Here is a 12,590-nt window from a genome sequence, read left to right on the forward strand (position 1 = left end):
TTTCTTCTCCTTGATCATCCCATCCCTCTTTTGCTTCTCCCCCTCTCTCTTTCTTGAAGACCCTTCCTGGCCTTTGCGTGCAGGGGCTTAATGCATCCTCACTTTTTTTCTGTTATTTCAAAGCTCTTACTTTACAAAGCACATTTGTAGCTTCCTTTCAACAATGGCCTTTAGAACAAGAGAGAAGATGACAGACTACAATGAATGCACATTATCAACTGTCAGAGGGAAGCATATGTAGGACATATCCAAACCATATTTTAAGTGTCTGTATGAGACATTCAGAGTATTAATATGGCAGTAAACCAATATTTGCTATGTAAAGACATGGTGTCATAAGCAGAAAATCCCATCTTCTCTATGGTTTATTGTAGTATAGTCTGAGTGGGCGGAAGTTCGCTGCATAGATCAGCCTCTCATTGGGCGGAAGGAGCCACCCACTTAAGTCCCGCCCTACCACCTCCGGTAGCAGTTTTCAACACCTCCTTTACTAACTTTTGCGGTGTTTGATCTTGTGGGCCATTTTTCTGCCATGGTTCGCGTCCTATAGGCGATATTTTTGTGGGCGTGTTACACCAAAACCAGTTTCCCCCCGGCAATATTTTTGCAAGCGCACCGTTGCTGTTCACCGCCCAGAACGATTGTGATTGCTTGAAAGAAATTAAAAAAGCCAGGACGTTTTTTTCTCCAATTTTAAAGTGAGAGTCGGCGCAGCCAGACCTTTCTTTTCTTGATAAAGGTCTGGTGAGCGAGACTAATTGTAGTAAGTGTGGCCGCATATGTGTATCCCACTGGCTAGCTCATTGCAGCCGTTTTGCACTGCACTCATACGGCAGTTATGGCTGATATCAGGACAGCGTCTTCTGCTCCCCCTTTCCTGATACAGGTTTCTTTTTACGCTTTTACTTTATATTTACACTTCACGCTGCTGCAACTCTTTTAAAATCTTACTTGATTTTATGATTAGAGTTTAACAACTCTTTACCTCTGCCACTGATTTTATGAATCAGTTAATCCATGTGTTAAACTGCTTTAAATCCCCTCTATGTTGAATTGCCTTGCCTGTTTTATTTCCTTTATATCTATTTTCATGTGAAGCACTCAGTGCTTATACTGACCTTATTGTAAAGCAATTTGTTCTGCATGTCTTGCATGAAAGGTGCTATACAATTTAAGTTTATTATTATTCATATTTCTATTAAAATGAAAACAATTATAAAGAATCATTCAGTAGCCTACACCATTTAAAATAAATTAATAGCCGTGGACACAGGTACAGGCAGAGGATCAAAGTCAAATAATTACCAGATATGGACACACAATAAACACCTGTTGAGGTTAGCAAAACAAATGATTTGGCGTGCGAGTCACTTACTATGATGAGCTTAAAAATTCAAACACCGGAGCTAGATGACCTACCTGCTAGTTCCTGGTGCGCTGGTCAGCTACAGCAGCACTGGAGACAGATTTATGCACAAGAACAGGACTGTGTGTCGGTGTTACTCTGCAGTTGTAGGGGATGTGAATGACAACACATCCAACATATACTTACATCACCCAGGCCAGATGTGTTGATCACAGGCCAGCCCCATATCCCCGCTACTTTCAGGCAGCCTTAGGATGCAAAAGCAGAGGAGGATATGTTGTTTGTCATCATATTAAAGCAACAAGATTGTTTTGTGAAACTACACCCAACCTAGTTGTCTTTACGCATGAACTTGGACTGTAACAAAAAAGTAAGTGTTAACGCTGTTTGGGGGAAAAAATGTTGGATTTAAACACAATAGTTGCTCCTAAATAGTAGCTTCATTAGTCCAAAGCGGAAATTTAGATCCTAAAGGAGCACATATTGTTGTTCTTGGGTCGTTAAATAAATGCTTTTGCTCACTGTTGTTAAAAGTTGTCTTGTGCACGTTTTAATAAATGCTTCATACTTTTCATGATATCCAGCTGTTACTAGATAAAGGCTGCAAACATGTGGAGAAGCTGCACTAATAAAGACTTTCATGGTTTTCATGCTGTTGCATGCAAGGAAATTGCACCTTTATCTTTTTCAACAAAGGATCTAACCTTGACTCTGATGTGTCAGACCTGTGCAGGCTAAGCCTCCCGCTGGGTTTGAAAACAAACGGCTCATCGGCTAATTAAAAAGAGAGCCAGATGGCAAAGACCTCTGGTTCTGTAGTCACTTTAACGCACTTTGCTGCTTTCTTTTGTGGCCTGATAAGTCAGTAAGAGGCGGCATGCAGTTGTCATCCAGGTTTCAGTCGTGCTTTTTCTTTGCTCCGAGCCCCAGTGAGCATCTTTTTGAAAAATGTTTGAGAAATACTAATGTTCTTTGAAGTAAAGAGATATTTAGGTTTCCTGAAGGATGAAATTGGTAATCTGTGGCACATACACTAATTGCTGTGAGGTTTCTGCTCTGGAACTCCTGACAGTCAGACTCTGCGTTTAATACTTAAACATCTATCACATTGAATTTTCTGTTTACTTTTTGTAGCTGGAGCTTTTCTGTATCAGTTCACCTACGGTGGTTATGACAAGTTGAGTTTTACAGCATTTTATCAAATGTGAAACCTTTCAAATCCTTTATTTATCAAATCTTTCAACATGTACAAGTCAGTGAAGTTAAACAAGGTCCTGATTCAGAAGTTGATGGGCTTAAATTATCGATTTGATATTTGTGCAGATCCCCCTTAAATTGATGTGACACAATAAGCTAGATCTTTTCTCTCGATAAAAGATGACACTCCACATCCACAGAGTGGCATCTTTTATCTAGATTTAATCCTTTGAATCCCAGGCTTTTTGCTCTGTTTTCTTGTATTTCGTTACAGGCTTTCAGAAGATTCACTACATGTCTTCGATATTGTTATTTTAAGAATAAGTTGGGTTGGTCAACAGTGCTCTTTATTATTATTCCTTGTCTTACTTTGTACTTTAGTAACCACAGCTTCCACAGTGCTTTGGGGGATGTCAACAGAAATTATAATATTGCAATGGATTCAGTGAGTTATGCTGTGGGCTACAGCTAAGGTGACTTTTTTTAAGCTTTATTTGCCTATAAATTCGTTTATCACTGTTATGGAGTTAAAGAAAGAGGTTTACTTTCTTTTAAGGACGTATTTTCAATGGAATGACTCACTCTGTCTCAAAGGGACAGAGACACACAGTCCACTCAGTGAGGTTATAAAAAGATGTTTCTTTTACCGCACAAATCTTTGGTTGAGTCTAGACACCTTTTTGCCATCAGGTAGCTACAGATGATATAATCTGCCACCAAAGTGACTGTCAACAGCAGCTGAAATCGAGAAGCTGCTGCCTAAATGTTTTCTGCATTGATCTCTGATACTACAAAAAAGTTTGATAAGAGATTTTATTTGCATCGGAATTTTGCAAATGTGAGTATTTTCAAGCAGGGACTAGATCTAAAATGAAATCACCCATATAAACCTCATTCTGGCAATCACTGCCACTGGTAACTGCTTAGTTCTCTTTCTGTTTACTGCAAACACACAACTCTCTTGAAAACTTTAATTTTGCCATGTTAATTTTGACAGTCTTTCAGATTTAGTCTTAGTCTTGAGACTGAAATACTTATTAGTTTTAGTCACATTTTTATCCTTCATAGTTTTAGTCGACAAAAATTAAAGATGTTTTCATCAACTTTTACTCATTATGTTTTCTCTGTGTTTTTTTTTTACATTTAATCTAATCCAGCAAGGATAATTCATGTATCAGAAATTAAAATCAAGGTGACAGGTGGTATAAAAATTTCATTTAGATAATTTTTTCTACAACTACAAATAATTTCTGAACACTTACAAACTGTAATTTCTCCAGCAGTTTTGACAGGTTTAAGGGGTGATTTACAAACACACAGTTACTGATCATTATTTTTAAAAAGCTCAATGTTTCTCAATTTATGCTCTCAAAAACTTTGACACTACAAATAACTAATCTAAGAAGACTAGGATTTGTACCCAGGTCCATTGTGAACTCAATTGTAAAGGAGAATCGTAAAGAGATGTAAAGACGCGGAAAAATAATTTAATTAAAGCCTTGGTTCTTTCTTAATCGGGTTTAAATTCATGTCCTCTCACAGAGTAAGTGATCAAAACTTAACATTCATCTCTATCAAAGAAAACTGATCTGAGTTCAGACACTCGAAGATAACTGAGCCTCCTACCTGCCTGTCAAACAGCCTTCCCCGAGACAGTCCGGATTTGATTTAAGTCTTGCAGGGATCAATAGATGTAAAGTCCAGCAGCCAGTGGCTGCTTGCTTCGCTGCCACTCAGTGGCCAACAAGCGGAGCTAACTGCTAACCGCAAGTGCTGTAACTAACAAATTCGACAAATCCATTTAACACTTCCACCTTCCACAGACAGACACGCACAGCTGATTATCTACTGCTACAGCTCACAACTCGCACTAGCTGGTGACGCTGCTATGGTGTGAGTGGTTTAGCTGGCTAGCGAAACATCCTGTCGTTCAGGTGGCATTAGAAGATAATTACAAGCACGGCCGTTCTTACAGTGTCCAAAAGTCCACCCTTCTCGTCAACGAAAATGAAACATAGATTTTGTCTTATTATCAAGATCTATTTTTAAGAGGTTGAAAAAAGGTTGTTTTGTTTGTTTCTCTTACAAATAGGTCGTTTATTTCAACTTAAAGTGGACATTTAAAGTATGTTGGACTTTCAGAGGTGAACACAGAATCCAGTCCACTGCCTCCTGGTCTGCTGCATGGTGCCCCGACCTCAGCTTTACCGCTGCTCCCATCATGTAGGAGGCTAAATGCACACAAAGGCAAATCCAGGCACACAGTCCACCATCTCCACATACTGTACATACACACATGCTGAGTTGACACTTGGCTGACCAGTGCGGAGCAGAGGGCTGGACCTCCCATTACTGAACACAGAGCTTGTGGTCTCGCTCCACTGGTGAGGGTGTCAGCAGCTCCCTGTCCACCCAGCCAGAAGCAGGGTAATGGATTGTGTTATTCCTTGTTGTTGACATTGCAGCAGACCTGAGGTTGAATACACCCCACCCCCACACCTCTCTCTTTTTCCTGTCTGCCTTTTCTGTTCTTTGTATTCTCCCTTTCACTGTTATTCTCTGTGCTTTGTGTTCTCTCACCTGATGTGTGTCAGATATCCTCACCAAAAACCTCTCCAGCAGTAAGGCTGTAAAAGTGCACATGCTGTCAAGTTTCTCTCTTCCCTTTCTGGCATTTACACCTACTTAGTAGTTAGTACTCCATCACTTTTGAGATGCGATAACAGCTTACCCCTGAGTATGTTTCATTGTTGGGTAGTGTGCCGGGGCGCGCCTCACTAAATTTGCAACAAGCAAGCTGCGACTTGCAACTTGAGATCATTGTCCCTTCATTTTTTGACACTTTAACTAATTAAAACAAGCACCAAACTTGCAACCCATTAATGAGCAAAAGAGCACTGTAGGAAATTGTGCAAGAGTCATTGGTGAAATGAGATGTTGGCACCATTTGCAATCTGCACGTAAGCAGCGTTTGCAAATCAGTGTGGGGAAACTAGCCTCTGGTCTTTTATACATTTGCACTTCTAATAGGAGTTTTTTGCATTTAATAAGGTCCAGTTTTTTGTTGTTTTTGTTTGCCCCAGATCATCCTGTTATATTAGGCGAGTAAAGCATTAGGGGTCTTGCTAAGGAGCACTTACTGGTGGGGTTGGCCGACCACCAGGATTCAAACTGTGGTCTCCCAGCTGCCAAGCCTTGGTGTTAGGTTATCAGTGGAATTATGAAGGACTACACTGAAATTGATATTGGATTTTTGAGGCCAGCTCAGAGAGTTTAAAAGGATGTTTGATAAATTAGCTGATATTTGGGGTTCTTTTTGTTCGTTTTTTTCCATATGCTCATTGTCAAAAAGGGTCACTAGTTTGTTTTGTTCTCACCAGGACGTAAAATGTAAATATCAGTGAGGCTTTTGTGACTTTTTAGCAGCAGTGGACAAACCTCTAATTCTTTGTAGCTCAAATACAATTCATATAATGTGTTCCTCACTCTGTCCATCTCTTCTAGGCAGTAACAACAGATCCTTTTCCAGTGAAGATGCTCTATGACAAGTCACATGACCAGGTGTGGGTCCTAACATGGGGGGATATGGACAGAACACACCCAACCCTCCAGGTGAGTACACAGTGCATGTGTATGTGTTTGTCTTTTTTAGTTTTTTCTTTTTGTTTTGTGTTAGTGTATCTATCCAGTGCTAGAATCTAATGAATCTGTTGAGTAAAGTGCAGGAAGTTCATCTCCATTGCAGCCTCATTTTTAAATCAGGCTGGTGATTATTTACGTAAAGTCCAGCCTCGTGCAGCTTTTAAAGTACAAATAGCCCTTCTTTATTATTGTCTCTTTACCACACCACCCCACACCTACTTTTTCTGTGTGTGTATTTGTGAACTCTGATGAGCGATTCTCTTCCTGGGAGAATAAAATCTATATAAGCTGTAGAGAGTTCACCAAGTGAGGAAAGCAGCGCCTCATAACTAATTGAGCTCCGTTGTGTACCTGCATACTCTGTTTATGTGATAAGTATTTTCACGGCAACATCTAATCTATGTATGTTTTGGAGCATTTACCAAGCCAGCAAAACAGCAATTCACAGCTGCGGTGCTGACGGCTTGTGCCTGGCGTCCCTTTGGACCACTGGTGTTGGAGACTTCACAAATGAGAAATGATCACAGGTGTGGTTGTATTTAATCCACCTCGGGGGATTGGTTGAGGCGAGGGAAGAGAGAGGAGGATGCAGAGAGGGTCGAGGAGGTGGAGGGGAGGGGAAAGGGAACAGAGTTGGTGCCCGGGGGAGAGGTATGATGCTGTTTTTATAGGGCCAGTGTTGTGTGTGTTCGCGAAGGAGGAGGACACTGCCACGAGTAAAGCCACCAAGGGATCCCATTGTAATCTCAGTAATAGACACAAACATGTTTATTGTTCTGCTTCGTCCCATTGGAGGGACGGATCCCATTATAATCATGTGAGGTGTTGTGTTCGGTCTTTACTGTTTGGGGATGTGGTGTGTCTATTCATTGTGGGGATTGCAGAGGGATGATACACTCTCAAAGTTACGATTCTTCAGAGGATCTTTGCAGTGAAATGACTCATTTTAGTTTAGGAAATCACTTGAATGCGTAATTTTTCAAGGCTGTTTGCCTTGTTGGTTTTGAACTCTAGGGGTTTCATCAAAATTTTTAATAGTTAATCAGGGGTTGTGGAGCTGTTAATGGTACTGCAGTAGTTTGTCAAATGGTCCTATAAATACTGCTTCATTCTACTCTTTTATTCAGATTTTTTAAAAGAATCTTTAATGGTATATTAGATGGTTGTGATTCCACAGGTGGCACTATGGTCTGGCAAACAAAAGTAATGAACACCACCCACCTGTGTTAGGGCTTTCAACTGATTTACAATGTGCATGGCCAAGCAGACCGCATGTGTCTGTGCATTTAGTGCACCTTTTTGTCATAGACTGTAGGTGTACAAGCAGGGGATTTGTTTCTGTGTGTAGCTGTCTCAGTGAAGGTGCACACTTCTGGTGTTTATGTTGGAATTGTTTTTTAACATCTCTTGGAGGTTATAGTCTTAAATGAAGCAGAAAATTCTATGAAAAGATGTTTTTCATCGCAGACAAAACAATTTTCTCCTCATATAATTTTGAATCAATCAGAGTACTGAGAGCAGCTTTGCATAACATTTCTCCATTTTGCGGCTGCTGCCTAAACTGCATCAAACACATTTTTGTGTTTTTCATTTTATTCATTTCCCCACTTCCTTCAGTTCTTCAGGAGTAATGAATAATTAGAGAGCAGGGGATGAATCATTCAAAAATGCAATTGCGGGGAAACTGCATAATGGATTGGAGGCCACTTGGATCACACCACAAATAAATGGTCTGATAATGTCATTATCATTTGGACTGAAAGTAATTGACCTGTTCAGCAGCTGCCTGTCACTACCAGAGGCATTGCTCCACTTCAGCGGATCATACATGTGTATGAGCGCATGTCTGTGTGTGCGCATGTCAATTCTTGTGCTCCTGATGTGTCAGGGTGTGTTTGAGAATGTGGAGAGGTGTGCGTTCAGCTCGGTGTGTGTGTGTGTGTGTGTGTGTGTGTGTGTGTATGGTATTCTTAAGCAGCCAAGTTTTAGGATGGCTCAATATCTCTGTGTAAACATCAGAGGGAGTGTGATTGTCAATTCATTAGAGAAGACAAATGGAGGAATCTCTGGCGGGCAGAGAGAAACGTGGCCTTTCAGACTGTCAGTCCAGTCTGCATCTACGTGCCAAGAAGACATTTAACTCACAGGCACTTTGTTTTGCTTTGTGCACACAAGGACACCGTAGTTCCCATCTGTTTTCTCCCCGTTTATCTCTCCATTAGGTTTGCCAAGTATGTGTTTAAGGCTGATTATTATTATAATTTAAATCGTTATGACAACAAGTTGTCACAACAGCAAACTAGATGTATTCAATTAAGGCTGGCAACATAATCTCCATATTTACAGTAAAAAAAAAAAATCTAATACATTTTAGTTTTTATTTGGTTTTATTTTGAAGTTTTGTTTGTTTTTTCCATTTTATTGACGCGTCACTCGTCTTATCTCTTTTCAGTGTGAAACACAGTATTAATTTAGCCCCTTTCCCACAGGACAAAAAAAACACCCACATACATCTGGCTTTTGTCTCTAATGGTAAAGATTACAATCAGCAGTCACTCCCAGGACTCTTCAGTAGTCACAGGTATTTATCGGCTCCAGCTCCAATCGGCAGTGATGAAAATTAGTCACCAGGGTTGACTCACTAATTTTCACCCCTTTTCCAGCATGATGCAGTGACACACTGCAGCAAATTCTGACCATCTCTGTCCAAGCAGCACTCAAATATTGTTCCAAATTTGTCGGCTTAGAGTTTGAAAGAGCGACTGAATAAGTAGGAGATTTAAAAAATAAAAAATAAAATTTTTACTGGCCTCCATGCTGCTTTCTACTGTAACTAACCTGTTCTCTGTCATGTTTGTGACATTCAGTGTGACACACCAGAAAAAATAAATAAATATAAAACAGAAAGGCATAACCGTCTACTACAGAGCCATGTACAGGGCTCTAGTCTGCTGGCAATGGGAAGCAGTTTATCGCCTATCGCCAAAAACCTTTGAAAAAGAAGCCAAACTTCTCAAATGTTATTTTTATTCTACAATAACTTCACATAGATAAAACAGTCTAATAAAAGCAAATGTAATCAAGGGCATCTCGTGGCCTAGTGGTTAAGACCCACACCATGTCTCTCCTTGTTTGATTCTGGCCTGTTACCTTTATTGCACTACCACTGTAGGATGTAAGATGATGACACTGGATGGCAACTAATGGAATTCATTTAGTGTTGGAGTGTAACACATAAATACCTGATCTGTAAATGGAGAGATCCTTTTTGTATGCATACATTTAAAAAAAAAAAAAATGATTTACACCTCGGAGAGTAAAAAATAACCACCAAGTATTAATTCAAGCTTTAAAATTCTGCATCGATCTCAAGCAACAAGCCTTTGAATCTTCCAGGGAATCCATAATATACTTTATTGCTCCCCAGGAGCAACAAGACAAGTAATTCTGACAGTGTGTGAGGAAAAAAATCATGTAACATGTGCTGCAGTGGATAATATTAAAGTGCCTCGTAAGATTTATTGAATTTTCTGGATTACACAAATACACTGGAGCATTTGAGGAGTCCCATCTTATATGGGTGTTCTGTAGTTGGATGGGAAGTTAAAAAAAAGGGAAAAAGCTACTCAAGGCTTCTGCAGAGTGAATGTTGTTGAAAAGCAAAAGCTACTCAGTCAGAACCAAATCCCCCTCAGGTATTAGGGCAGCCAGCGAGGCAGGGGCAGAGTAAAACTCAATTGGGCCTCGTTGCTGAGTGTGTGGATATGAAATCCAAGCATGAGCGATGACAAAGAGAAGCCAGTGGCATTAAGTTTAGAGCACCTGCAGCCCTGGAGACCACAGAGGCTGCCTAATAATACATGAGCGATACTACATTGAACCTCATTAACTCCCGTCATTGTATTCTGCAACTGTTGTAATGCCTTTTTCTTTAATGAGGATTCTTTTTATGTCTCACAAGCAGTGAAAAACAGGCAGAGCTATTTTGTTAAAAATGGATGAGCTAGTCAGGAGGATGGAGAGAGAGGGAGAGCTTTTGAGGAGCATCGCAGCAGTGTAGCAAAAGTAACAACTCTGCAACTTAAAGTGCTATTTTTATTTCCTTGCATTTGATAGTTCTGAGGGAAGAGTGTGGAGTGTGGCCCCCCACTGGGCATCAGGTAGAGGTTCAGCTTTAGTGGCGTAGGTGCAGACATCAAAATAGATTTTACACTTAGTTCTTTCCTTTTAAAACAATAGTCTATATACTCTCTCCAGCAACATTTACTTAGCTGTCTAAACCTCGAGCTGCTTCAATAAGCCGAGTTTCTCTGAGAATATAAAGTCTGAAAAAACAGAAGAAAAAAGAGCTGCTTTTACTGCGGAAGCAGGAGCAGAAGTTGACTGGTTGCTTTTAACCTCTCAAACTCCACAGGGATGCCAGCGTTCCCGGCCAACATTATTGTCTTCTGGAGGCTGTAGAGGGCTGAGGTTTAAAGCTGGAGTCAGGAAGGGGAGGGGGTTAAACAATGCTCCGAAGTTAGGCAAAATTGTGCCGAGGGAAAAACTGGCATGGCCACTGTCACAGGGGTCCATTGACTTCTCACCTCAAGATATCTGAATGAAAGTGGGCTCAATAGGTGCCCATGAGTCTGCCCTTTAGAGACGTACCCACTTTATGCTTGTCCTGTGCAGTTTTTGGCATGCAGTACAAATGTTACTTTCACCTAGTGAAATATTTCTGCTAACTGGTAATCTTGGATTTGCATAATTTGGGTATGACTGAAGCTGAGACTGTTTTAGATTCTATGAGCCCAATCTTATTAATGTGTGATGATAGTAGCCCCTGTAGTGGCTATTATTGCACTGCCACATCATCCAGTTCATGTTAATACGGGCACAGTCAAAACTGTAAACAGTAAAACTGTATCACTTTTTTTTTTGCAATTCTATTTTGTTAAATTATTAATAACTTTTTTTTATTTTTACTAAATTGTCATATCACAAAAAAAACCCTGAAATATTGTGATATTATTTTGGGGCCATATCACCCACCCCTAGTAGTAAGACCATATTTTATTAAACTATTATATATAAAAATATATATGACCTATTGTGACCTCTTGGAGAATCGCAGCCTCAGGAAACTCTAAACAAACTAGAGGTCTAGGGCGTTCAGAGGATGTATGGCTTTCATAGGTATATTTTCAATTAGAGGGGTTCTCAGCAGTTTCCAGAAGAGAAGTGCTGGCCATCCAATCCCCCCAAAAAATCGATATTCTTACATAAAATCTCAAAATGTCAGAGGCTTTTGATATCACATCAGGAGGAGCAGCATAAAAAAAAAATCCATGCTGTTCCGCAAGGTCTCTTAATGTGGTATTTTAGGGGGGATTCTTGACCATTTTTATCAGTTCTTGAGTGGTAAAAAATGCTCAAATTTTGCAACACATCTGTGTAACATTTAGTATCCAGCCAAAAATTGCTTATGAGACATAATTGAGCATGTGAATGGCCATCAAATACTTCCATCATACTGTTCTAAGCCCTCACACACTCTAAATGTTCAAAGTTTTAATAGGCACCTAAACAAAACAGTGTTTATTCCATATTTATGACAAAAAGAAAACGTCAGACAGTGCGCTGTCAGTGAGCTTCATCTCAGATTAATCTTCAGGTTCCCTGCTTTCAGTTGATGCATACCACTACTATGCAGCATATACCGTTGACATGCTATCTCACTTTAAAGATCCCCTGTCCCCCCTAAAACGACAAAAACAGGCCTATTGTAGGGAGAGGACGAGATGATGAAGTTAATAAATGCACACTCTCACATGTGTGGGTCCCATAAACAACCTCACTTGTCCTTGACTGTGACCTGATCATGCAGGCATGCATGATGGAGCATGTGTCATCCACAATGGGGTGCATTGGGAGCCCATCGGAGTGTGTGCACACCCTTTTTAGCCCCCTCCTTGCACTGTGCAAATATGCTGATTCAGTGCCAGGTGTATGACATGAGAGATGGAGCATTTATTGTTGTGTGTGCTTCTGAGACAACCATCTTTGAATGAGATGCTTTATCAGAGAACTGAGATGGGGCCATGTTTCATCAAGTCATATACTGCAGATGTTTATCTGTTCCAGGATATATGGACATGTCAGGGGAACAAGTCCAGGCTCTTAAGACCTGAGATATGAGCCTTCATGGCGATGAAGCTAGAAGGTCACAGGTTTAACTATCACAACAATCAGATCGTCTCTGAGCAGGACACTTAAAGGAGCACTTTACGATATTCAGAGCATTAATACAGCAGCAAACATCCATTTGCTACATAAACATAAAGTGGAATAATGGCGTCCTGAGCAGGGAATGAACTCACGCTACCTGTGTGTGTGTTGTAAT

The 12,590-nt window shown here is 40.3% G+C and overlaps 2 protein-coding genes across 2 annotated transcripts in view; one reads left to right on the plus strand and one right to left on the minus strand.

Annotated features, from left to right (window-relative positions):
- The window catches only part of fstl4 (follistatin-like 4), a 283,884-nt gene extending 277,619 nt beyond the window's left edge, over window positions 1–6,265 (plus strand). Inside the window, exons 14-15 of the mRNA XM_050040972.1 lie at window positions 6,068–6,194; window positions 6,240–6,265. Of these exons, the coding sequence (XP_049896929.1) occupies window positions 6,068–6,194; window positions 6,240–6,265 (153 nt within the window). The remainder of the gene's footprint in view (window positions 1–6,067; window positions 6,195–6,239) is intronic.
- Window positions 6,266–10,606: 4,341 nt separating this feature from the next.
- The window catches only part of LOC126388081 (solute carrier family 22 member 5-like), an 11,706-nt gene continuing 9,722 nt past the window's right edge, over window positions 10,607–12,590 (minus strand). Inside the window, exon 9 of the mRNA XM_050040973.1 lies at window positions 10,607–10,683. Within this exon, the coding sequence (XP_049896930.1) occupies window positions 10,607–10,683 (77 nt within the window). The remainder of the gene's footprint in view (window positions 10,684–12,590) is intronic.

Source organism: Epinephelus moara, chromosome 3, assembly GCF_006386435.1.
Source record: "Epinephelus moara isolate mb chromosome 3, YSFRI_EMoa_1.0, whole genome shotgun sequence".
NCBI classification, from domain to species: Eukaryota; Metazoa; Chordata; class Actinopteri; order Perciformes; family Serranidae; genus Epinephelus; species Epinephelus moara.